General features: G+C 47.5%; 1 protein-coding gene across 1 annotated transcript in view; it reads left to right on the forward strand.

Annotated features, from left to right (window-relative positions):
- Window positions 1-512: 512 nt before the first annotated feature.
- The window catches only part of LOC135809512 (tyrosine-protein phosphatase non-receptor type 12-like), a 35,022-nt gene continuing 9,193 nt past the window's right edge, over window positions 513-26,341 (forward strand). Inside the window, exons 1-18 of the mRNA XM_065322871.1 lie at window positions 513-920; window positions 3,631-3,739; window positions 4,431-4,504; window positions 4,723-4,818; window positions 5,863-5,901; window positions 6,422-6,493; window positions 7,162-7,221; window positions 7,417-7,559; window positions 7,898-7,964; window positions 9,540-9,614; window positions 11,241-11,402; window positions 11,726-11,920; window positions 12,581-12,772; window positions 17,092-17,203; window positions 22,467-22,649; window positions 23,563-23,696; window positions 24,453-24,483; window positions 25,442-25,552. Coding sequence (XP_065178943.1) covers window positions 822-920; window positions 3,631-3,739; window positions 4,431-4,504; window positions 4,723-4,818; window positions 5,863-5,901; window positions 6,422-6,493; window positions 7,162-7,221; window positions 7,417-7,559; window positions 7,898-7,964; window positions 9,540-9,614; window positions 11,241-11,402; window positions 11,726-11,920; window positions 12,581-12,772; window positions 17,092-17,203; window positions 22,467-22,649; window positions 23,563-23,696; window positions 24,453-24,483; window positions 25,442-25,552 — 1,954 coding nt within the window. The 5' untranslated portion in view covers window positions 513-821. The remainder of the gene's footprint in view (window positions 921-3,630; window positions 3,740-4,430; window positions 4,505-4,722; window positions 4,819-5,862; window positions 5,902-6,421; window positions 6,494-7,161; window positions 7,222-7,416; window positions 7,560-7,897; window positions 7,965-9,539; window positions 9,615-11,240; window positions 11,403-11,725; window positions 11,921-12,580; window positions 12,773-17,091; window positions 17,204-22,466; window positions 22,650-23,562; window positions 23,697-24,452; window positions 24,484-25,441; window positions 25,553-26,341) is intronic.

Here is a 26,341-nt window from a genome sequence, read left to right on the forward strand (position 1 = left end):
AGACCGCGTTTTCCGCGATTTTCCCGCGTTTTTTGAACTTTTTTGTTGCACTACACGTACACACAGTGCACTGTTCGGTCAGGAACATCGAACGTCTCATCGTGGCGGCTTTTTACTCAAAATATGACGAGTGCTTACACCAGAGACTTGTAACTGATTGATTTCATTACATACTCACTGAAAATTGCCGCACATCAATATTATTCACCGCATATTTACCGCATATTTACCGCAAATTCACCGCAAATTATGCCATGTTATGCCGCGTTTTTCCCCGCGTTTTTTGCGATTTTTTTCCGCAATTTTCCCCGGGGACAGATTATTATCCAGTAGATATCTACGCAGTGGCATACATAGCGCATGAATATGAGCCGTGCGGCCAAGCACTCCGCTCCAGTCCCGAGTTCCCCCGACCAAGGCAGTGTGACCTGGTGTAGTGGTGACTGCTTCACAGGCGATGCTGCTGCTGTATCTGCTGCTGCTACAGCCAGTAGTGGCAGTACTAGTGCTGGAGCATCACACATGAGAGTCATTATGGTAGTGTTGGTCTGCACTCGACACTCGACAGACTGTTTCTTGAGGTGGATGTGGATACTCTAGCTAGCTTGACTGAGTCTTTACCAGTGCTCACTGACTCGCTTCGGCGTCCGCTCGCTGTCCGATCGATAGTAGTCCTAGCGTTTTGCGTGTGGAGTTTGCAAAGTTGGATGCAGTCCCTTTTGTAGCTTAGAGTTGGCCCCTCTCTGCGGCGATACGAGTATGCTGCTCTGAGCACAAGTTGTAGTAACGACTACCCAGGTTGCTAGTGGCAGTCACTCACGATGCCATCCAGGGAGAAGCTGCGCGCTTTTGTCAACCATGTGCGCAATCTAACCCAGAAGGACGAGAACGGAGACGACGGCTTTGATCGCGAATACAAGGTGAGTTGTGCGTCCGTGTCATAATTTCAGGGCCGCGGTGTAGTTCATTTCGCAACGTCCAGCTGGCCACATGCAGTGATCGACTGTGGGATAGAAGCGCGACAAAGCCAGGAAGACTGGCTTTCCCGGGTTTCGTGTGCCGATTGTCTCCAACTGATCCCCCATGCTGCTGTCTAGTTATGGCTAAGTACAGCCTCCAATGCTCCATGACCCTTCCGCAGACCTGCGACCGACAACCTCCCTTTCCAACAACGAAGCATCCTGCCCTGCAGCTTGGAGCGCAACAGCTCCCCCCCACTTGCATGATGCTATTACCATGATTACTGAATGCTCCTCAGCTTTGGCATTGGCTTGTCACAAACTTACTGTACTGATGATAATAATTATAATTATTATTATATCGATACTCGATAGTAATCTGATATGATGAATAATTGAGTAATACTTGGAAATAGCATGTACGAGTACTAGTAAGTAGTAGTAGTAGTAGTAGTAGTAGTAGTAGTCTGGACCATAGGCATAGGAGGCTAAAAAGCAGTACAAAACTCGTCACTGTCATGTCGTTAGTTCAGAACTGTTTTCTGGGGGGTGTAAGCTAATGTTCTGTGCCTGTACTGTACACGCATGCCCCTGGCCTGAGAGCACAGCGACATGGACGTGTATGAACATACGCATTGGTTGCACACAAACACACATGTACACACGCACGCACACACACTTGTACGCGTAACAGAAGACACGGTTCTGTGCAAATTGGTCACAAGTTCCCACATTTCCCTGCCATCCAAAGGCCAAACGGTCCCTAAAATAGAAAAGCAGATCATTCTGATATGGGCAGCAGAGGATGACTTATGGTGAACGCAGTGGCCAATTAAATTATTTGGCATGGGAAGAGCCCAGTTTTTCGGAAATGATTGGCACTTGTACACATCTGTAATCTTTACAGCTGGGCTGCTGTCTATGTGTGGCACCAGTCCTACAACACATAGTCATTCTACTACGCAGCAGCAATGCCTACTACTGTGTCCATGGATTCAGTGTTACTGTTACTGTTACTGTTACTACAATACTAGCACAGGTGGTGGCCCGGATCACTGCCAGTTGTTGCAGTGCTGCTTTCATGACCATGTTGTGTGAGAGGGTCATGTAGAAGTAAGTTGTGCCTGTGCTGAATCAATTGTGTCAGTGTATCGCATCAAACACCTACCCAGTACAGGTGGGGAAACTCATGACTGGCTGAGACAGTGCTGCAGCCTGTCTGGCGAACACCAGTCGCCACAGCGCCGCTCCATCTGCACCACCACCTGAACTATAGCCCCTGCACCAGTAGTACTGCCTGGTGATCATGCATGTGTTGCCCCCCCCCCCCCTCCAGTGCAATAAATTATCCCAGTGATTCGGAATTCCAGACACATGGCTTATTAAAATTTGCCAAACGTACCGTTGAAATCATCACCAACTAATCAGCGGTCTATTGGACAACATACATGGCCATTGACAAATCACTGTTACTGCAGTGTGAGTTGATAATTCACCTGTATTCCACGCATGTGTCCGCATTGGTGGGCCGGCAGTGGTGTGGCCAGCCCTCGGCCTGAACACTTGGATAGGGCCACGGTCTAAAAAACGGAACTTGTCTCAGAACTCAGGAGAAGATCCGGAAGGTCGTCTGTGACTATATATAGGGTTGCCACATATTCCACATATTTCACGTTCAGGAAGATGATTACTTTTGCATAACGGTGTTCCTGTGGATTGAGCAGCGGAGGATTTACATGATTTCTGAGTGACAAGGGGAGTATTAAAAGCCGTAGTTCAATTTTAAATTAACCAAATAACTTGCCATGAATAATTGAACGAGGCGTTACTTATGGCTGGACTTGTATACTATCAAAGGTTCAGTAAAGGAGTCCACCTTTGCTGAACACCTTTGCTGAACACCTTTGCTGAACACCTTTGCTGAACCTTTGATAGTATGCACTAAAAGAAGACTACTGTAATTTCACAAATTTTCTTTTATTTTCGGTACTTTCGGTGCGTCTGTTTCACACCTACAAGTAAAATTTCAATACACCGAACAAACACTAACACACATAATCCAATAGGGAACTGCTTCTCTGTACCGAAAATTTATGTTCACCTAACCTAGCCTGTTGCCCTCATACCGAAAATATTGAGCACCGAAAGTTTCTGAAATTAGAGTACTTACAGAGATACAGCTCTATGCTGGATCAGATACACAGCATGAAGTACATTGCAATTCCTCATAGGAAGTTTAGAGAGTCATAATGAACAATGTAAACCTAGAGGGTACTCACTGTGACTATCACTGATGTGTACTGTTATCAGTGTCTTCCGTGTTTTCTGTTGAGCTTCATGATCAGCCTGCCTGGGGTAGGCTATTGTCCTTCCCACTTTTCACTTACAGGAGAAGTAGCATGCCGATTGTACACAGGTCATTTTAGCCAGTGGTATCCGTGGCAACGAGGTCACTGGTTTTGTCTCATATTAGAATGCATATCCTCCAGTGTGTTTGTCAATGTGTATGTTTGTGTGTGTGTGTGTATGTCTGTGTATGTGTGTGTGTGTGTGCATGTGCGCATGTGTGCGTGTGTGTGTGTGCGCGTGTGTGTGCGTGCGTGTGTGTGTGTTACGTGTTTGGGCTCGGTTACCATTGCTGTTCTGGTCTTCTTTGTCATTGTGTACACAGAGCATCAAAGACCTGCAGCTTCGCATCAAGGACAGTCCAGAGTATCCTGTCAAAGATGGCCGTCTGGAATGCAACAAGAAGAAGAATCGCTACAAGGACATTTTACCTTGTGAGTTTCTTCATTGAGATGGCCCTTTCATAGAATCATATACGCCCTTATATCTGTGGCCGATGGTAACGTATGTTTCCTCCCTCACTGGTCCTGGAAGGCTCAGTTAGCTAGACTGCCGCGGATACCTTGTGTTTCAGTTTGTTAGACTGCCGATACCTTGTGTTTTCTGTAGTCATACAGAACTACAGTAAAACCTGTCAAGGCGACCACTTGGATAAGGCAACCACCTGTCCATATAGACCACTGAAACCAAGACCAAGCCGGGATGCTATTTCCAGTCAAATGACCCTGGATAAGGAGACCCGGGGTGGTAACAGAGATCACATGTCACAGTGAAGGTCCATTGACCTTGAGCAGTCGTCTTAGACAGGTTTCACTGTACTAGTGGTATTCAGTGAGCAAAACTTCTCCATTCTTGCCTTGGGCATGGCTACTGATTACTAAGCTCACTGGTTGTTGATCCATTGTGTACAATTTTATTGTACTCATATTCCTTTGGCAATTGGTTCAAAAGTAGCAATGTTGGCAATGTCTTTCATGGTGTCAGTGCACTGCTGGCGTCATCGTCACCGCCGCCATGATTGTTTTGTCATTTACCGTGATTATTGCAACAGCGGTATTGCTGTGGTTGCTGCTGTTGATGCTGCTGATGTTGCTGCTCCTGCTCCTGCTGCTGTTGTTGCTGCAGTTGATTTCTGTCGGGTAGCGCTGACGCCCACGCACGAAGAGGGAAGCGACTACATCAATGCCAGCTTTCTCCAGGTAAGCCGGTTAGCCGCTACTCAGCATGACTACTTGTGCATGGCAGAGTCCCGATTAGGTAGTGTGGTGCATGGACATACATGGGTATGTGTATGAGTATACCAGTGTACACAGTATATTGTGTGGTACTCAGTGTACACGTTGTGACTCAGTGGATTCAACGATTGCAATTCACCCCTTTTTTCAGATATTTGCTTTTTCTTGTCATGCCTGGTCAGGATGTTAACGGAGATAATGGCTACATTGCCGCCATGGGACCTCTGACTGCCACAGTCAGTGACTATTGGAGGATGCTGTGGGAGTATGGAATCAAGGTATGTCAGGGCCGTCACACCAGGTCAGGCTCACGGGGCCCATGGTATACAGTCAGACCTCGCTTAACCGCACACATCCGTTTTCAACAAATTATCCGGATAGGCGAGGGAACCGGATAAATCGAACACACATACTGTATGTGTGCATGGCATATGCTGTAAATCGGTATCCAACGATTTTCTTCCGGATGGCGAGGGATCCGGATAAACGAGGTCTGACTGTAGCCACTTCTCATCCTTAATTGTCCTTGTGAAGTGTCTGCGCGTGTGCGTCTGCACGTGTGTGTCAGTGTGTGTGTGGGGGGGGGGGGGGGGGGGGCATGTGGGTGGATGGGTGTGTGGGTGTTTTTTTTGGGGGGGGGGGGTGTGCACATGTGTGTGTGTGCGATTGTGTCCCCGAAATGTGGTAAAGTGCTGACAGGCCTGGCCAGATAGCCGTGAGTGGTAAACATCATAGTTCATACACCTGACAAGTACTAGCAGTGAGTGACAACACCCACCTAACCATGCACATGCACATGCACACTAGCTGTGAACATCACACTGCGATACGCCTGGGATATTTCAAAACAGCACTTTCTAGTATTACCAGCGTTGGCATTGATTTAAGGCAAGGTTCGCAATAACTGGCACGGCAAGCAGTTGTTGGAAGGTTGTTGCACTGTTGCTGTGAAGGCCGCTATGAACTTCTCTCTACCCTTACACAGTCTGAGCACACCTCCGGCATGTGCGCGGACTCGCACCTTTGTTTCCCTTGAAACCTCTGTGCACTGGCGCTCCCTTCCTTTCCTTCATATGCGATGCCTCTTGCCAGCTTGCATTATTCACAGTAACCTGAAGCTAGCAGGGGATATTGCCTTTAGTTGTGCATTGTACCCTTAAAATAGTGTGTCCCTGTGCTAAGATGATCACAAAGTCTGTCAACACGATTTTTGCTATTGACCGTGGAGTGGTGTCAGCGCTGTTGACTGCTCAGTGCTGTACCGGGTTTTGAGTATGTCACCACCAATGTCCTTGTCTATTGCCTTGGGTGTGTTTGTGCAGACTGTTGTAATGGTATGCAAAGAAGTGGAGCTTGGCAAGGTAAGGCGAAGGTTTAAAGTGGAGCCTGGCTTGCGTCATGATTCTTGCTTGTGGACATCACATTGGCATGTCTTTCTTGTAAATGGTCCTGGGGAGCTGTACGCAAAGCTAAGTAGTAGTGTGCTAGTGAGGGAACCGTATTCGTTCCCGGCACTAGGGCAAGGAGGTGTTAGAGACTTTTTGTTTAGGTAAGCTCACCATAGTTAGTAACTACCCGGCATTATTTAGGGCCGCAGTGTTCAAGCACTCACCTGAACCGCCCTTTCCTGCCCAACCCGCAACGCCAAGCTCCTAGTCTTGATTCTTGACCTGTAGCTGAGTGTACAGTGTTCAGGTTTGCATCTGCTGCCAACCTGAGGTGTTTTGCGGAGATGCGTCCTTTCTGTACTTGTGCTGCACCCGGGACTCGATGATGCCATCGCCAATCTTTCAGTTGCAGCTGCACTTGACGGTACTAGGTGCTACAAGTTTCACACATACAGTTGGTCTGCTCCGTGTGTGTGTGTCTCTGTGCTTGCAGAAAAAGTGTGCCAAGTACTGGGCGGATGCAGCCGAGCCTGTTGTCGTTCATGCTGGTGTGACAATCAGAATGGTTAGCCACATTGTATTGCTCAGTGCATACACATAGCCGTTTAGTCTGGTCGTCAATCTACCATACAATGTAGCTCATCTGTGCTTTTGGGCCTCTCTCTCTCTCTCTCTCTCTCTCTCTCTCTCTCTCTTCTCTCTCTCTCTCTCTCTCTCTCTCTCTCTCTCTCTCTCTCTCTCTCTCTCTCTCTCTCTCTCTCTCTCTCTCTCTCTCTCTCTCTCTCTCTCTCTCTCTCTCTCTCTCTCTCTCTCTCTCTTTCTCTCTCTCTCTCTCTCTCTCTCTCTCTCTCTCTCTCTCTCTCTCTCTCTCTCTCTCTCTCTCTCTCTCTCTCTCTCTCTCTCTCTCTCTCTCTCTGCCACAGTACTCTTTACAGGTGTTCTCACCTCAAAACCAACTTCCCTAATGGTTGATGTGTAGGCAGCTCATATTACGCACATGTTAACGTTACATGTATCTCTCCAGGGCTTCTCCAGGAATATTCTTCCCAAGTTCTAGGGTCATTGATTTACTGCTTCTAGTTGAAACGGCCTTAGTACAGACACATTGATCAATGTGCTTCCATTTGTTTATGACTTATTGTTATCACCGCTGTCACTGATATTTGTCTTGTTGCTCAGTCTTGCCGTGGCTGTTGATGATCTGGGTTTTGTTCTTGTGATTCTTCCTTTCAGGTGGACGAGAGCCAGGCTGATGAGATATCAATTCGCATTCTGGATGCTGAATATCAGGGGGTGAGCTGCGCCTAGAATCGGATTTCTGTGCACAGATGTTCTGCTGTGGTTCATATTGTTGACTTGGATGCCAACACTTTGGAGTTATCAAAACTCTACCTGTGCTGTGTTAGTCTGGTCTGCTTGCAGAAGAGCCTACAGCTTGCTAGTAGCTCCATGCCTGTATTTTCTTTGCGTACTGTCGTCCTCATCTAGGAGCACCGTCGTATCTTTCAGTATCATTTCCAGAGCTGGCCCGATCATGGTGTGCCGGACTCTGCACAGCCCATCGTCGATCTCATCCAGATATTTAGAAAAGAGCAGCCGACCAACTGTCCACCCATCTTAGTACACTGCAGGTGAGACAGTGGGTTGGGTTGAGTCCACTGCAGCAGCTTGTTCAATGTGCTTGTAACTGCTATGCGCATGTAACAGCGCTGCAGTTTGCAGCGTGGCATATTGTCTTTGTGCTGTCGTACATAACGGATATTGTACATTGATGGTTTAGCGTGTACGTTCACGGAAGATTGTCAAGCTTCTGCATGGTCAGTAGAATCTGATGGTCATGGCCGTGTCGCTTTGCTGGCAGTTTCCCCTTTCTTTACTTTCCTCATGCTTTTCGGATAGACATAACACATTGTTGCTGTTGTTGTTCCTGCTACTCCGGCATGATGTCTTTGGTAACCTGTGTGTGCAGTGCTGGCTGTGGACGGACAGGTACCGTTTGTGCAGTGGACTATGCATGGCAACTACTGGAATCACAGGTAGGTGTATTTTTCATCCCCTCCCCCTATACACCACACACCACACACCCCTATACACCACACACCCCTATACACCACACACCCCTATACACCACACACCCCCTATACACCACACACCCCTATACACCACACACCCCTATACACCACACACCCCCTATACACCACACACCCCTATACACCACACACCCCTATACACCACACACCCTATACACCACACACCACACACCCCTATACACCACACACCCCTATACACCACACACCCCTATACACCACACACCCCCTATACACCACACACCCCGCTATACACCACACACCCCTATACACCACACACCCCGTTCTACCCCATACACCACACACCCCCCTATACACCACACACCCCCCTATACACCACCCCCCCCCCCCCCCCTATACACCACACACCCCCCTATACACCACACACACCCCCCTATACACCACACACCCCCTATACACCACACACCCCCCTATACACCACACACCCCCTATACACCACACACCCCCCTATACACCACACACCCCCCTATACACCACACACCCCCCTATACACCACACACCCCCCTATACACCACACACACCCCTATACACCACACACCCCCCTATACACCACACACCCCCCTATACACCACACACACCCCTGCACACCACACCCCCCCTATACACCACACACCCCCCTATACACCACACACCCCCCTATACACCACACACCCCGCTCTACCCTATACACCACACACACCCCTATACACCACACACCCCCCTATACACCACACACCTCGCTCTACCCTATACACCACACACCCCGCTCTACCCTATGGATCGGTGATGATCTATCCCTGTGCAGAAGTAGACATACGTTAGGCGTATTCACGGCGAGAGAGGGAACTGTGAATTATTACGCCAAGGAGGTATGTGTGGCACAGCCAAGTACAGCGTACAGTGTATGTCATATCACTGCTGAGAGTGTGTGATGTTGGTCATTTGTGTGCAGATTAGTCCCTACAATGTGGACTTCTCCGATTCAGCATGGTTACCATACAAAGAATCCAACGAAGACGTAAATTCAGTCTCCATCAGTGTCTGTAGACCTGCTTGTATGGGTGCTTGTTATTATACAATCAGTACCTGGCTAGCGGTCCTTATATGTACTAGCTATTGTGTCAATTTATAGAAAAGAAAACTGAGGACCAAGGAACTACAAGTTATGCTAAAATGTCCACTAACACCACCAGCAGCTACTAAATAATCAGCCCAAGCGATAACATAATAACTTAGAACCTTCTAAGTTGGAAGGTTGTTGGAGTGCGCACCCAAGATGTGCTAGAGCTCATAGCCAGTTAGTTGTAGAACGTACCGTCAGTCAGTGTTGTGCAATGTTATCGCATGAGCTTATTGTTTAGTAGCTGCTGATGGTGTTAGTGGACATTATACCGTAACTTGTAGTTCCTTGGTCCTTTTTTCTTTTCTATAAATTTATCCTTTGCTCTCCATCTTGACTCCATTATTGTGTCAATACGTGTTGTTGTTGATGTGTGTGTGTGTGTGTGTGTGTGTTTGTTTCAGATCGACAGTGATGTAAGCGTCCTAGACATTGTGACCTTGTTCAGACATCAGCGCCTGTCCATGGTGCAGACCAAGGTTAGCGGCGAGAGTCCCTCCCAACCTTAATAGCCCTGTGGACATCAGTCTTTGTTGCTTAGCTCAATGTAGTACCGCGGCGTTCCCGGCGCGTGGTCGCACCAGTGCACTGCGCGTTGCACATACATTAGTGCACGTAACGTACATGCGAGTGCACACATACCCGCAATGTCACGCTGGAGTGGTATTGTAAGAAGAGAGAAGAGATTACACAAAAGGTTATGGTACCCCGCCTCGTGACCAACCAGGATCATCCTGTGCCATTTTCATAGGGTATATTTTATCCGGGAGCAATACTGAGTTGTCTCTGTCATGAACACATGTGCAGTGCGTATCATCGGCACAGCCTCCAATGATCACACTGCACGCATGCATGGGATAGATATGCATAAGGACGACTGTTTCCAACATAGGCGTGCACCCACCTCCTTTCCCAAAAGAAAATGTCTTCCCGGTTGGAGTTTGTGCTTAACTTGTGTACATACATGTATGATCACTCGAAAAGAGACAATGCTATGAGACAAACTGGGCATGAAACTAGAAAAATCACAGAATAAAAATATGTCTCCTATAGAGAAAGGAAAAGGACATGCATGGATACGAGGCATGGCGGTTATGCGATTACATCATCAGTTGAGATGCTTTGGTCGGAAGTCGTGGCAGTCGGCACAGCTCTGCACTAGCGACTCACGCTGCATACATAGCGCCCATAAGCGGTTCCGCTGACCCACCACCATGAAATCATTCGTATGACCTCTATTATAATCCCGCTCTTCAAGTGGAGGAGGTTCAAGAATTGAAATATGTATGCGTACCGTGTTATCTCATGATTACAAGCTCAGTCACTTGTAGAAGCCCAGTCTCTCTTACAAGCGCACTCCGGGAGGGCTTCCAAGATACACAAGCGCAGTCTCCAATATAAGCGCAGGGCTTAGAATGGAGAACTGTATGGATCATGTCCATGCATGTTTGACATCACAAAGTGTCACATACCCACATATTGTTGCACAAGTCTGTGACCCGGAGGTAAAAAGAACAAACTCAGTGTACCAGTGTTATGTCTTCGCCCTGCTGGCTGCCAGACTAACAATACACTCGAAGTTACAGAGCACACAGTAGTTATCAGTTCCAATATCTATTATCCGGAAAGACGTCCATCATCCACGTCCATCATACTAGTACCCTCCTTCAACGCATGAGCGTTTTATACATAATTATTATGATAAGAGAATATGACGTCAGAGACATAACAACCAGGCAGTACAAAACTGCATTCACGATACCTGGTGGGAAGCTTTGTGCTACTGGTGTAATATAAAATGATGACCAATGTACAGGTAACAGATGGTTTAAATAGTATAAGCCCAGTCTTTAGTACAGTAGAAGCCCAGTCTCTAATATAAGCCCAGGGTCTGGAGTGGTTGAAACAATATAAGCCCAGAGCTTATACTGGAGATAATACGGTATATTAATGGAGAAAGCACAGATACTGCACTCACCAGTAAGTTCTTACTAACTGCTGTGTTCTGTATACCGTACTAGTATACTGAGTGATACATGCTTCTTGTGCAATGTACATGACCTAAACCTACATGGTATGTATGTGTTGATCTTTTCTTCCTCCAGGATCAGTACGTTCTGATTTACAAAGCCGTACTCAAATTAGTAAAAACCTATCTAGCATCAAAGTCCAAGGCAAGTGTCGTGGAGCAGCAACCGGCGGCACCTGCGCTACCCACGCCACCGCCGGAAGACCTCTATCAGAATGTTACGGTGGCGGGTGGGACGGTAAGCACTCTCCTGAGCTCGTTACTTTGTTTTTGTACGCTTGCTGCAAGAGTTTGGGCATCCGTCTCCCCCTCCAGCCAGACCGATAGCGGGACCTTGGGTGGGTATTTGATAATTGCCCATGGAAATGGAGTGTGACGGTCGGTGTCTGATGAATGCTACACCTGGCTGTGGGGAGAACTGACGTTGCTCCTGCCGACCAACAGAATATCTATTTTGCCGTCCAGATTTCACCCACCCAAGTCACATCGGCGAACGGCCCATCAAACAAAACACGATGTTGATTTTAAAATGCTTTCCTTCTATGGCGTTTTGTCTTTCAGGCGTACGGGCAACAAGCGCTAAGCCTTGAGCCAAAGAAGGAAGGTGCACCGCCGATACCGCCAACAAAGAGGTCCGTATCGACCAGCCCAACGTCTGCTAGTCCCGTAACCAACATTGATGATGCTGGAGGAATGACACAGGAGGAGCAGGAAGAGGAGCTCCGACTTCTGCAGGAGATGACGGCTTCGGCCAAGGTGAGTTTTCACAGCATTTGCCTGGCTTGAACGACAACAGTGCATGCTTAGACAGTTAGAATGCAAACGTTAACTGTCAGCGCTGACCACCATTGTACAATAGTAACAATACTAGGTTTTGTGATTTTCACTCCAGCTAACTGTGACATACCTACAAGTATCCCAATATTCCTGTCGGGATTATCCCGCATTTTTGGATGAACTTCCGCGATCCCAATAATCCTGTCGATTATCCGGAAAGTTTCTGTACAAGAAGCAAGTGTTGACATTGTGCTTGGAGTACTTCAAGTGACTTGTCTAGTTGTCCTCATTGACTCTGTGCCACCACAGCTGTAGTAAGTTACCAGTGGATCTACTAGTACTCCTTCCATGAACAGTCCCTGAATAACCTCTTTGGAGTCTTGAACATGTGTAAAATGTGATGTGTATCATCATCATCATCATCATCTACATGTACAAGTACAATTGTAATCGATAATGTCACAAAGTGTTGGTGTCATCATTGAAAACAATAATTATTGAAAAAAGAAATTTTGGAAAAATATGGCATACCCCAAAAAACCAAGGCTGATCCCGGGATTTTGCCGTGGCGATCCAGAAAAAGCACTCTCAGTACTTGGCAGGAATGCTGTGACTGTCTTTGATATTTCTCATGCACAGCACCAAGCCAGTTTTCTTCAGAGCTTTGACGATGAGGAAGAGGACGAGGACGGCCCGCCGCCGCCGATTCCAGTGCATACCGAGGCCGCATCCCAGTTTGAGGAGGCTGCCAGCAACTCGCACGGCCTAGGCGTGGACGAGCGGTTTGCTGGAACTTCACCAGACATGTATGCTGTTGTCTCTCCCACACCGGTGAGTACTGCCACTGTGCGCAGCAGGCAACGCCGCACTCTAGTCTTATGCAATCGGAAAACTGTTTTTAAGTTGAGAACATGGGAAACAGCGGGCACAAGTTATGCGTTAGAGTCCATCAACTAGAAAAGATTTTGAACAGCCACACATTTTTAGAACCAGACTGACAAGGAGTACTGACACAGCACGGAACATATTTTCTTTTCTTTCTTTCTGATACAAATCTGATACAGCCTGGCAGGGGTGACTGCAGTAGCAGCTGTGCTGGTGACACTGGAGTATTGTCATGTGCAGTTGTTTCCCGGTGCAGAGTGGTCCAGGCAACAACACTCCTTTGTAGCGGCGCCATGGGCTGGGGTGGATTGAAACCGGGGCTGACAAAGCCAGGTGCCTCGAGTTCGCAAGAGTAATAGTAGTACTAGCATGGCCGATTGACAAGAATCAGCAACAGTACTGAAGATCTGTGTACATGTAGATTGCAGCAAGGGGAAGAGTTGCACAAGCCAGTCACCATGGTCACGCCACACACTGGCATCGTCTGGCATGTGGTCATGCAAGAGTTGCACCAACCACTGAAATTCATTTACGGATGCCCATGGCATAGGCACGGGCTCAGCATGTTATACCGTGCGCATACAGTCATCTGTAGCTCATTTTCTCTCCATAACCAAGCGTTTGTCGGACGGGGGTTGGCCGATGATGTTAGCGGGTTCTGGGAACAAATGATACTGTGCATCTGAGGATGGAATTGCAATGGTTCTGGGTAATAGTTCGAGGATGACAGAGCAGTGGCTCAGCTGAGTCAGCACCTCAGACGAAAGTAGAGGAGGCTCTGTGCTGGTTTTCTGTTTACTGCTTTTGAGGAATAGTGTATGGCCTAGTAGTACTACTAACTAATACCACTACAAGTACTTGTGTGGTTGTTGGATTTATTTGAACTAGTGACCATGGTGACCATAGTGACCATCGTGACTGATGGTGCAATGCAATGATTATGTAGCACTAGTGCTGCACTACACAGACAGGCTGGCCAAAATGAATGATAGTTGTAAAACTTAGGCCACACTTTGTTTTTTCTATCGCCCGCGTAGGTTTTCAGAAATTTCGGAAGAAAAAAAAAGTTCCTACTACGTACATGTGTACATGTATGTACGCTGCACATGCTGCAGCAGCTACGTCAATCAATAATCGTAAACGTTTGCACCACAGCAGCAAAGGAGCGCTCCTCGTCCGTTCTCTGCGATGAAGGCTGTCATGACGAAGCTTTCAGTCGTTCCCTGCCTGAGCCTCGTGGGTCCCAGGAATACCATAAGTCGGACGAGTTCCGCGGCAACTGGCGTCTGTGGAACGATGTCGTAGGCAGAAAATCCAAGCAATAGACGCATGGCAAGGAAAAGATGAGCAGCATGGAGACAAGAGTTTGATAAGTGGAGACAAGAGTTTGATAAGCGGACACAAGAACGTTGAAGTAACAAAACCAATAATTAATGACGAGTGGGAAACGTTTGTTGATGCGATAGCAGATAAATGTATGTTCTCTTCGCCATCTCGTAATCAAACTTTATGCTCTCAAATGTAGTGCAATCATGTATGGGACTACATGTACATGATTGTACAATGTAGTACTGTATACATGGTATCAAGAGTACGTACTCTTGATGGTATACGCAGTGTCTTGTATGAATCACGCATATACATGTCATGTACATTGTAAAAGGTATATACAGTAGTTTTCAGTAGAAATTGTTCTTGTTTTTTTTTCCTTGGCTTTTGTTTTTTTTCCGCCCGCCCGCGTACCTTTTGTTAAAACTTGCCGACGAGAAACATAGAAAAAACAAAGTGCGGCCTTACTATAAAAAGTAAAACTGAAGTCAGGTGAACTCTGGTTGGTGGACTTGCAGATGCAGCTGCAGCGCAGGTGACCAACGATCATGTTTTACTCACACTCTGTGTTGTCTAGTACTATTGTTGAGTGTGGTGTTGAGTGTTGTCCTGGCCAGTGCTGGGCCTGCTGGGCGTGTGCCTACCAAGAAGCAAGTGCATCCCCCCTGCTGCTTGCAAAGTAGGCTGATAGAAGTGATTGTTTCGGCCATGACAACGACGTAGTCGGGCAGCTGACGAGACCAACGACGTGAAATCACCGTGCATAGCCTGTGTGAGTGTCACGGTGTGTAGTGCGTCGACACCTGTACCTGCACTGCAGCGCACTACTGCCAGTACTAGCATCTGCACCACGCCACGATGCAGTCCAGCGTGGCCATATGGCCATAATCACTGACATCACTAGGTCTACAGCCTACACACGCGACAGATTACAGTAGGCTGAGTACAGTGAGTAGGTACTAGGTAGAGTCTACTGCATGCACTTGTGTTGGTGGTGCTATCCTGCTGTGTGAGTGTGCCCTGATCTGAGTGTAGGCTGTTGTCGTCAACTAGACTGCGTGTTGCCCTATTAATGACTATTGTTACAGTATTATCATGATTATTATGTACAGTAGTCGTGTAGCTTCCCTCCGTCACACTTGCCATTGCAAGTCTGTGCTGGGCCTATGTTTGGAATCGGAGGGAGTAGGTGACATTAATAATATAACCAGGCTTTGACTTCGTGATATTCACTGAGCTCTGTTGAGCAGCGACGTGAGAGTGCACCGAGAAGGACGTGTGGTCTTTTGACGATGTCGTCGAACTCTTTGCACTCTTTTCGTAGGAAAGCTAAACGTGACACCTCTTCCTCAGTCCATGCTCGGCTCTCGGTGGATTTCCGCCGCTAGCTTCTTGCTGCTACTCTTAGTACCGGCACATGTAGTATTCAGGCTGGACCGACTTATCAGCGGGCACTGCAGGCTAGTAGTAACATTCGCCTGAAGGAATATTGAAAGTTGCTTTCAGAAATAATTTTTTGGGAGGTGTCTACACGACACAACATCGTGCAGCAGGAGCAATGTTAAATTATGGTGACAATCTACTGGTGGATATCGGCGAAGACGATCTGATGACGGAGAGCAGAAATGGACCAACGACAACTGCAATGCCAACGACGGACTCGACAACAACGTCTACCACCACCACAAGCACAATTACGGCAAGAAAGAACAGCAAAGGACAACTGACAGAATGGCGAGGGGAAGTCTTTCTTAGCGACGGCAGACAGGCAGAAGCGGCTCTGTCGAGGAAAAAATCGATGGTTGACGGCCTTTCGGAAACAGTATCAAGGTTTTTGGGAGCGTCAAATGGCCACAACCAATCCAATCCGTCGGTGCGTATTTATTTCTTCTCTCTCCCTATCTCCACCTCTCTTGTCTTGCTTCTGCGCCTTGCTAGTTACTACCCGCTGCAGCGAGCTGCAGCTAACTCCCCTGGCCCACTCCCGATGCATTTTAGCTTTGATCGCTAGTACTCGATCGGCTGTCGCTAACTGATAACATCAGTTTGAGGAAATAGTGTCGTGTCGTTCAGTAGCTCGACGACGCAGTGACATGACGGGAATTTCGAACCCAGGCGTAAACCTGGTGTACGTTTCTTCCTGTTCTCTATCTATGGAGTATGGTGGTCGTATCACTATCAGTGTCGTGGTCCGCGTGTGTCCACTCGAGACGAGAGCGCTAGTATTTAGAACATGCATGTTATGTGCCTATTTTCTGAGAGGCGCTTGAAAAACGCTTAGTAATTATTATTTGCCTGGTCCACCTAATCTTCCTTTAGCGATTCGTGTACGAGCAGTGCATCGGACGTAGCGATCTGCTCCGCTGAAGGCTAGCCAGTGAAGGTCCTCTTGAGTCTTGCTGGCGCGACGTGTACTTGGAGCTGTGTGTGTCAGGTAAAAACTGACAACCAAGCTAGGTCAACAACGGTGCAGGAAGTAAATTATTAGTTCTGAAACCACATGCCACATGGGCATTGTGCACATGTGCGGAAGGAAACCCGTAATTGGGAGAGATCAATCTTTTGTTTTATAATATTCTGTAATTGTGTTAGGACGCATGGTCCATGCATGGCATGGGGTGCTCTCTGCACAGTAAATGACTGTACGCACTGCACTGAGCACACAAACCTTTGCACATGATCCGTTATAATAATTATGCTGATTAGAAATTCACTCACTTGTAACTATGACAGCTGCATCCCCAAACTAATAATAATTATTATATTGCTAGTGATTTTCTGGTTGAAGAAGTAGATGTGGAGAGCTGCCATGCTGCCCTTTCAGTTTTTTCATATTTCATGCCAGTGCTTCCTTGTGTGTGTGTGTGTGGTGTGTGTGTGTGTGTGTGCACGTGGCGTGCATGGTGTACATGCCGCACTGTGTGACGGTCTTGCAGTCTGGGAGATCATCACGGGCTGACCTGCACGCCGACCTTGAGAGCGGTGACGCACCACCGATGCTACCTCGACGCACGTCCGACTCGTACATCTTGACGGAAGAGCAGAGGAGTAAGTTGTTCAACTAACTTTTCGGGTATTGACAACAAGAGAGCTGCCTGCTCAGAACCCTCACTATGCTTTTTCTTTACCTAGGTCATCATAATAATTAGGGCTGAAACGATCATCCATTTAGCCCAATCGATTACTCTTTTAATATCATAACGATCGATTATTCGATTATCTTTAAGAAGCCGCACCTGGAATATGTACGTGGAATGGCCAAAAGTGGAAATATGTACAAAATTGTGCACAAAAATGCTATGTGGCATGATTGTCCACTAATGGGCAGCGTTACAGACAACTAGCCAACAATGGCCGAGAGTGATGCGGAATGTTCGTTAAACTGCCAAGACATGTGTACAGTGCATTTCAAAACTATAGACGCGTAGGCTTTTTGAAATATTTCAAATTTGGCTGGAACTTTTTGAGAAACGTTTTCGGTATATTGCTCAGGATCGCTCCACAATTACTCTCATATAGTTTCTAAAGGATTGGATAACAGACGCCCAATTTGGAAAAATTTATGCACAAAGTGATCACAGATTTTATGTGGTATAGATGCTGGCATAACGGTTTTTGCCTCGGTACGCGTCTATAGTTTTGAAATGGACTGTAGTACTGTGTACTACCGTACTGGCAATATATATATGTTGCCGCGTAACGCGTAACGCAGGGGGTGCGGCGTAATGCGCGACCAGGCTAGTGCGACAAATTTTCGTTGCGTTCATAACGCGCGTCCGGCGGGGTGCTGCGATCTTTTCATTGCAGTTTGCACTGCAAAGGCTGAAAACTGTGAAAGCACGTGTACCGCGTGGCAAAAAAAAAGGACTGCGGCAATATAGAAACCTGTGTAACGGCTCCTGTGCGACTTTGCATGTAACGCCCTGCGTGCGGTAAACATGTGCCAATGTAACGCTTCATGGCCTCACTGCGACCATATATATTGCCAGTACGGTATACTCTGCGCTGCATGCACTGCGCGTATAAGAAATTAAAAATTTAAAAAACGGAAAATAATCGTAATCGGTAATCTAAACGATTGCTCGATCGTTAGAGTTATCAAACGAGTACTCGATTATTCGGTATAATCGTTTCAGCCCTAATAATAATATTATACACCACTCGTAATGACAGCAGGCTATTATATAGCTGAGCTGGTGATCAGTTACGTGGCATGTATGATCACCCACTGGTAACTCTCTTGTTGTACAATTATAGGAAACTTGAGCTTCTGCGCTCCTGATACGTGACCTGCACCTCTTGTCCTCGTCCGTTATTGTGATCACTGATCAGTCATGTACAATGCTGGGCCGCCATCGATCCAATCACCTGGTACATGCAGCCGCTTGCCACCCGCTGCGCCACCGCTCCTGCTGTATTACCGGCAACTGTTTGTCGCTCTTGTGATCAGCCTCCGTCGCTACGTAAATGCCATTTCCATAGCTTTGGGAATAAATGTACTTGTACATGCAAGCCCGCCTACATGTATACCGTATTTTCCGGAGTATAAGCTGCACCCAGATTTTTGTCACAAAATACAGACATCTACCCTATTTCACGGTGCATTTGACCATCGTAGTGTATGCCACACCGACTTTTTTTTAAATTTGTTTGTGTGAATTACGAGTGTGTTAAAAATGCGGCTTATACTCCGGAAAATACAGTAAGTGGGCGCTCTCTCTCTATGACTGTGACACCAAACCTTTCCTGAATTGCAAAAAAAGGTGCGGAGAAATTCAATAAAGTGGAATATGCCGCCACATATGCGCATATTTAGGATCCGATGTCCATTCCTATCGATCTCTACTTCTCTACTCCGCTGAAGAGCTCTAAGAAGGTCGAAACAGCTAGCTGTCCCAGTATTTTAATATTTGGACAGCTAGCTGTTCCACCGGCGTCAAATGCGATCACTACTTGGAATACGATACTCTGGCACAATCTCAAACGACGACATATACCGCAGAACCAAGAGCAACCCTATATCAGACACAGTTGCATGTAGGCGACTACGAATGACCGGTCATGTGCTACGGATGGACACGGACACGCCACCGCAAGAAGCCATGAGCGGCTATTTTGACAAGGGCAACAAAGCACCTCGTGGGCGGCCAAGGTTGACACTGGCCACAAGTCTTGTCGCTCAGCTGAATAAGCTGGGTGTGCCCATGAAGACCATGGAAGACCTTTCCAGGTGCCGACAACAAGCAGCGGACAAGACAGACTGGAAGAAACTGTGCAGCTCGACACCCGAGGAGAAATCCGTATCAGCGGCTGGGAAACAGAAAAGGCGGGGATCGGCATAGGTTCCGCGGCGGGCAGTTCGGCAGCGAGGATTGCCTGGTGATGGAGCACGGCCTGGAGTGCCCCGTCTGTTGTCTGCGGGTTTAGCTCCCGAACGCGGACCCGCATGCCCCGTGAGTCAAGCCCGGAGATAAACTGGTCTTTTGTTAGGCTGTCGAGGTCCCCGCGGCCATCTGGGGGTATGCTTGCCGGGCCAGGGAGCGAACCGCCTCACAGAAAGTCCCCAGTTGTTCGTCTTTGGCCTGGTGACGAGCTTGAAAGGTTGCGCGATGGAGGTCGACGCGCTGGGCTGGATCAAACCGTGCTTGCACCGCCTGGACTAGTTGTTGGTGGCCTCCATTCCTGGTGGCCGCTGGGAGAGACTGATAATACAGCTGGGCCTCGCCTTCTAGTGCGAGGCCCAGGAACTGCGTCTGCTGAACGGGGGTCCAGTTATTTACCGCGGCGACCTGGTCAAAATGTTTGAGCCAGGAAGCGAAGTTGTCTTCCAGGCGACCCTTTTACTTTTCGGGCTGGACATGGTATGCCCCTCTCAGTGGTTGGGCAGGAGCAGGCGGAGCTGGTGCTGCGGCGGGCGCGGCGGCGGATGCCCCGGCAGGTAAATTAGGTTGAGCCATCGGAGAAACGTGTAAAGTAACAACGTTAGTTAGAGTGAAACAAAATGAACTTACCGCTGCCACCAATTATGTAGCGGGCCGCAGTCTCTTGGAGGCAAATGCAGACGGGTCTCAGTGAACACACTGTTGTTTATTATTACTGAACTAAAGACTGGACAGCGCGTGTTACAGTGTTCAGCCACGGCGAGCCTGTGTGGTCGACTGGGCCGACCCAGGACAACTCTCCTCTCGGCTCTTTCTCAGGACTGCCTAGCCCGACTCGGCATTCGCCTGGGCACGCTTAGAGGCCTTAATCAGTTGCGGCAGTTGGCAGGGGATAAGTCACGGTGGAATGGCACCCCGCGGCACTCATCTTCATCTGCCGAGCCGCGTTCTCGACTTATCCACTGCAGGGTGAACATTACGAACAAGCTACCTTCTTTCTGACATTGCCACTCCAACTTGACAATAGACGCAGCTTTCCGTGTGTGCAGTTCCATTGAGCCATGGTGGGTTTTTTTGTTTTTTTGTGAATCCTTCCCGGAAACAAATGCTGGTTTTTATACATTCGTGTTATTGCTCAGCGTTATTTGCAATAATAATAATAAAGACTGGATTGAAGGTTGAACTCTAACTCTAAACTGACATGAAGAGAATTGTGAACAGCAGCTTTTATAGGGTGTGGAACTGTTAGTGTAAGTAAGCTAGCCTATGACCAGGGGATACGTAGAGTAGAAGAAGAAAGGTCAAAGTAAGATGTGTGGGCCACAGTCATTGCACAAGGAATGCCATTTGATTATATGCAGAAGAAGGAGCTGAATAGCGGTGTGGGCAATGGGCGTAAAAGAGGTACCGGGAAGACAGCCATTAGGAATTCTAAGGAAGCTTCATTAGAATGTGTGTAGATAAATGAAAAGGAGGTTGAAAGTGAAATGTATCAAAAAGGTCTACAGGGTACATGTGCTAGTATTCCTCAGGTCATCCTAGTGTGTGGGAACAATACATGAACACAGTGAGACTAGTTACTATGCACGTCTGAAGAAAATGTTGAACGGCCTCTGCTGGGATGACGACTACATCATAGCTCAGTGGTTAGAGCATCGCTGGCTACAAGCAAAGGTCCCTGGTTCGAGTCCTGGTGGTGACAGTCAATTTTTTCTTCAGACTTTTCCCGTTTGTCTCTTTCCCTCAAACCAGTTAATATTTTATGACTTGGGGCTCCCCGCGTGTTAGTTTGTAAGTGAAGTGTGTGGGTTACAGTGAGGGCTGCGTCTCACCCGCCTGTGTGGATTCACAGGAAGTGTGAGTTACGAAGTCTGAAGAAAATGTTGAATGGCCTCTGCTGGGATGATCTGTCCCCGGGGAAAATTGCGGAAAAAAATCGCAAAAAAACGCGGGGGAAACGCGGCATAATATGGCATAATTTGCGGTGAATTTGCGGTAAATATGCGGTAAATATGCGGTAAATATGCGGTAAATATGCGGTGAATAATATTGAGGTGCGGCAATTTTCAGTGAGTATGTAGTGAAATCAATCAGTTACAAGTCTCTGGTGTAAGCACTCGTCATATTTGAGTAAAAAGCCGCCACGATGAGACGTTGCTGACCGAACAGTGCACTGTGTGTACGTGTAGTGCAACAAAAAAGTTCAAAAAACGCGGGGAAAATCGCGGAAAACGCGGTCTTTTAAAAAATCGCAAAAAACGCGGAAAAAAACGCGGCCGCGGAATCGCAATTTTCCCCGGGGACAGGATGATACACCATAGCTCAGTGGTTGGAGCATCGCTGGCTACAAGCGAAGGTCTCTGGTCCGAGTCCTGGTGGTGACAGTCAATTTTTTCTTCAGACTTTTCCCGTTTGTCTCTTTCCCTCAAACCAGTTAATATTATTATGTCTCCTTTATTCACTTCTTTCGAAGGCGATAAGCCAGACCCACCGGGAAATATTTCCATGGGTGGGACAGCAAAACAAGTGAAAAAATAAAAAGCTAAAAACCGAAGGGACAAGAAATAGGGGAAGGAAGAGGAAGAAAGAAAAGAAACTCAATCCGAACTCCAACATCAAAACAATAATAAAGAATTTGCAGCGACAGGTATTGTACAAATGATAAGGACGATGATGTTGTTATGGGGATTATTATTATTATTATTATTAGTCTCAGCGGACAGCCTACAGTCTCGGCGTTGTACGTACTTTCTGTCTGCTAGGGTTTGGTCTCTCAATATACTGAGCAGGTTTTCTCCCATTTCCATTCGCCCAGGCTTTGCACGTCTGTTTATGTACATGCCCATTTTCTTTGGTCAGGTTGCTTGCACAAACATGATTCTACCTGTTGCTATTTCTGCCTGAATCTTCTCCTATTTTGCTACATGTAGGAGAGGCTGCCAATGAGGCCGCGGCAGTGGCTGCGGTCCAGCCTCGCGTTCCCCCCTCACCTCGACCCAACCAGGGCTTGACGCCGCCAAACCTCCCGGCGCCGCGTCCACTATCGACTAGCAATACCGATGTAGCAAGTATGTCGTCTGCAGGGCCAGGAAGATCAGCTACTCCTACCGGAGGTATGAACTATCAGCGTGTGTTGTACCTCAAAGTATGACCTTTCTCTCCACCTCTCTCTCCACCTACCTCTCCTACCAACTTACTAAATATTCTGTGCTCGTACTGAAGACAGGAAGAAGACTACATGGTAGGGGTGAAACGAGTGCCAAAGTCGAGGACTCGAGTACTCGTTGGAAAAACGAGCGAGTATTCGAGCGAGTACGAGTATTTTACTGACAACATAAACAATGCACTGCACATATTCTCGCCACACCGGACGTAGTACACCCGATACATGAAGTCTTGCAAAGCACTTCTCACAACTTGTTACATGTACTATCAAAAAGCACTGGACTTTCACAAGATTCAGATCTGGAGGTGCTAGGCCGCAGTAGGCGCACTTGCCTAGCCTGTAAGTTCTGGTTAGAATAACGTTAGTACTTGATGTGCATGTATACAGTAGTGCCTAGTACGTTTCGAGTATTTTTCGCGAAACAAGTACTCGCTCTTTTCGAATTTTCGAGCGAGTGCTCGAGTATTCGATATACTCGTTCACCCCTACTACCTGGTCAATGAAAGCTGCCTTGTTTTCATATGCATGTATGAAGGACTGAAGCTGGGTGGCATTTTGCTGGAAAGTACTTTGAAGTAGTTGTATAAATGTGTATCCTGAAGGAGAATATTCGGACGCTTAGCTTCTTCTAGAACCCCCGGAGGTGTCGAGTTTGGTTTTGCCCACTGGCAATGTGGCTTGTGCATGCAAGTTTTCGGGTTCTTATTGGTGCTACTGGCGCTCCGTAGACTGGGCGGCTGCTTGTTCCCACATTTGTAAACTGCAAATGCCGACAGTTCATTTCTGCCTGCTTCATTTGTCGGTGATGTTGCGCAAACTGAAACGTGCTGTTTGTGTTTATGCAACCCAAACATTTGCAGCTGGTTCATCATCAACGTTACCAGGCACCAGTCGGCAACTGTCACCGCCCAACTCCGCGTCCAATGTCAAGTCATCGACGAAAGACGTTTTCAAGAAGCTAACTAACTTCAACCGTGGCAAGAGCACACCGCGAGTAAGTGCTACTGCAGTACCAGGCAGGGGTGTCGGAACTGATGCGGCAGGCGCGGCCAAAGACGCGCCAATAATTTCATCTGCAGAACTTTGAAACAATAATTTAGTAGGGGCTATTTGGACCCAATTTCCAATTTTCCCCCGGGGAGGCCCCTGGATCCCTACCTCTTGATGGCCGCACCAAAGTCGAATACCTTGCGACGCACCTGCAAGGTGCTGAGTTGGTGAACGCACCCTGCTGGGAGGATTGAATAGTGACCGGGCCGTAGTGGGACTGGAGAGAGCTGAAATATTCCAGCTTGCTTGTTGCCGATGCTGGTTTCACGCCACATGCACTAGGTGCTAAGTAACGGAAGGTGCATTCAAGTTTGGATACATGAACACGCTCGCACAGAACCCAAAATGTGTCCTTATTTGAAACTGTTTCCGATATGTTGCCATGGCAATGCAGGCATACTGGAAACATCATGCTGCATACATCACTATCCCATCATCATCATCATCATCATTGATGAGTCTGTGGTCTTGCCAACGTGCATATATCCCATCATCACTGATGGTCCGCTGTCGTTTTACAAATGTGGCTATAACAGTTACAGTAGCCTGACAGTGCAGTGTCAACGTGTGTGTATGCGTAATAGTCTACTAATAGAACTGAGCCTGACTCCAGCGATTTGTCAATTAAAGTTGTGTGACCAGTCCATGACTGACATGTACATGTGCTGTGTGTGTTTGCCGCATATGTTACTGTGTAAAGAACGTGCAGGGAGCATCGCATGCAGCAATCAGTAAGTTATCATTTCCCATTGTCGTTTTAACCCTTTAAGAGCCACAGGAAAATTTCAAAATTCTGCATTTTTTCGTGTTCCTTGGATCATAGCTTCAGTTCTACTCACTCAATCCTCACAATCTAGGGCTTCCTGGAACGGTCTCCGCGAGAGGAAGAGAATGAGGTCGATCATGATAGCCAGCACACTGCCTATCCAGCGCTAGATCGCAGCGACAGTACGAAAAATGCCCCAAATGCGTCCAATTGCGTCCCGCTCCAGATATTTCATTTTACTCGATCGTGGAGTTCCACTTTTTTTGCGGTGTACTCTTGACAATATCAACAGTGAAACCCGTGCAAATTCAAGTAAACCACCGTGACGAAAAGTCTCAAAATTCTCAATACTAAAGTCGCACTGCGCGCTTTTGAAATTGCCGCGATCGCGGCTCAACTTACGAGTGATTTATCTGAGGAACCGTTGCTCGCATCGCTTCGGGGATTGTTTCTCCCGACAGGTGAGAATTTTCTCTTCGCCCTGGATATTTCGATCGATGGATTTGAGCGAGATTGGACTAAGTTACGATCTTTTGAAATTTTGCATTTGAATGCGTCGTTTACGACGCATTCAAGTATGGGGCGGCTCTTAAAGGGTTAAAGAACATATTACTTGGCTGTCGCTTTTCCCCTTGCAGAATGTGTTTTTCTGTCTGTCTTTATCTGTCCATCCCTCCCTCCCTCTTAAAAAAAGCTAGCATGAGGAGGTTGCGTACAGACCGTTTAGGTAGGGCACCATGCATGTTGGGCGGGGATCTTCCCAGCTCCCATTGTGTACACCGGTAGGATCTTACCAGCACGGCAGTGGTGCCCGTGTATGACTCATGTCATACGGTACTCTGTGTGTGTCCGTGTGTGTGTGTATTTCTCAACGGTGTGTCGTCCGGACTGTCCTCTTCCTCATTGCCATTGTCGCTGTGCAGTCTCATCACCCATGGGGATTGGTAACAACGTCGAGGATCACCACTCCCATCATCATCATCATACCCAGCAGCCAGCCGGCCACACTGTACCGGTATTCTCTGAGGAAATGGGTAAGTGCAGTAGTCACCATCACACCCATCACTACAATGTCATGTACTGTTGTGGACATGGAAATCCGGTCGCACGTCTAGTAGTGGCCCCAGGGTAGGGATTTCAGTCACGTGATCTGCGGGGGCAAAAGTGCCTTGACAGGCATGCATGCTTTTTGAATGCCAGTCATGGCACAGCTCAGCGGGGGGTCTTCGACGTAGATTTTAGGTAGGAAGAGTGAGTTTATCGCCATTTTTATTGGCGCACCGTTGAAGAGTAGGTTTCTAGCTTTCGTTTGGTGCCTCGCACGGCGAATTCGTGCCGATATTACGCATCTCGATAGATTCTTATAGATTTCAAAGTCGCTTTTGAGGTGTTTGCCTTGGTTCCACGCTCAAGCATCAGTCAGAATCAGATTCTACGGCATCGATTTAGTCTAGGTAGGTTCCTTCAGACGGCATGAAGGGTCGCGGTAGGTAGCGGAAATTGTTTTGTAGTTGAACGCCATTGCGCGCAGTATGGAGGTGGAGAAGAAAGAAGATTGGCTTGGGCCTCAGTGCAAAGAATTGTTGTTAAGGCGCTCAAGTTTGCAGGCGGCTTTGGACTCTTATTCTGAAGAGAACCAGCTTTCTCTGCGTCGTCCTGGGCAGTTGACGAATGGCCTAGTTGTTGAACTCTTGATGTGGGCGACAAGCGAAAATTATAGTTTGCATAGTTTGATTTTGATAGTATCAGCGGTGGATGGAAAGGATTTGGAGACGGTGAATGAGAAAGTGACCAGCAGCAAGATCAAGCGCCTCAGAGATCGG

Source organism: Sycon ciliatum, chromosome 2, assembly GCF_964019385.1.
Source record: "Sycon ciliatum chromosome 2, ocSycCili1.1, whole genome shotgun sequence".
NCBI lineage: Eukaryota > Metazoa > Porifera > Calcarea > Leucosolenida > Sycettidae > Sycon > Sycon ciliatum.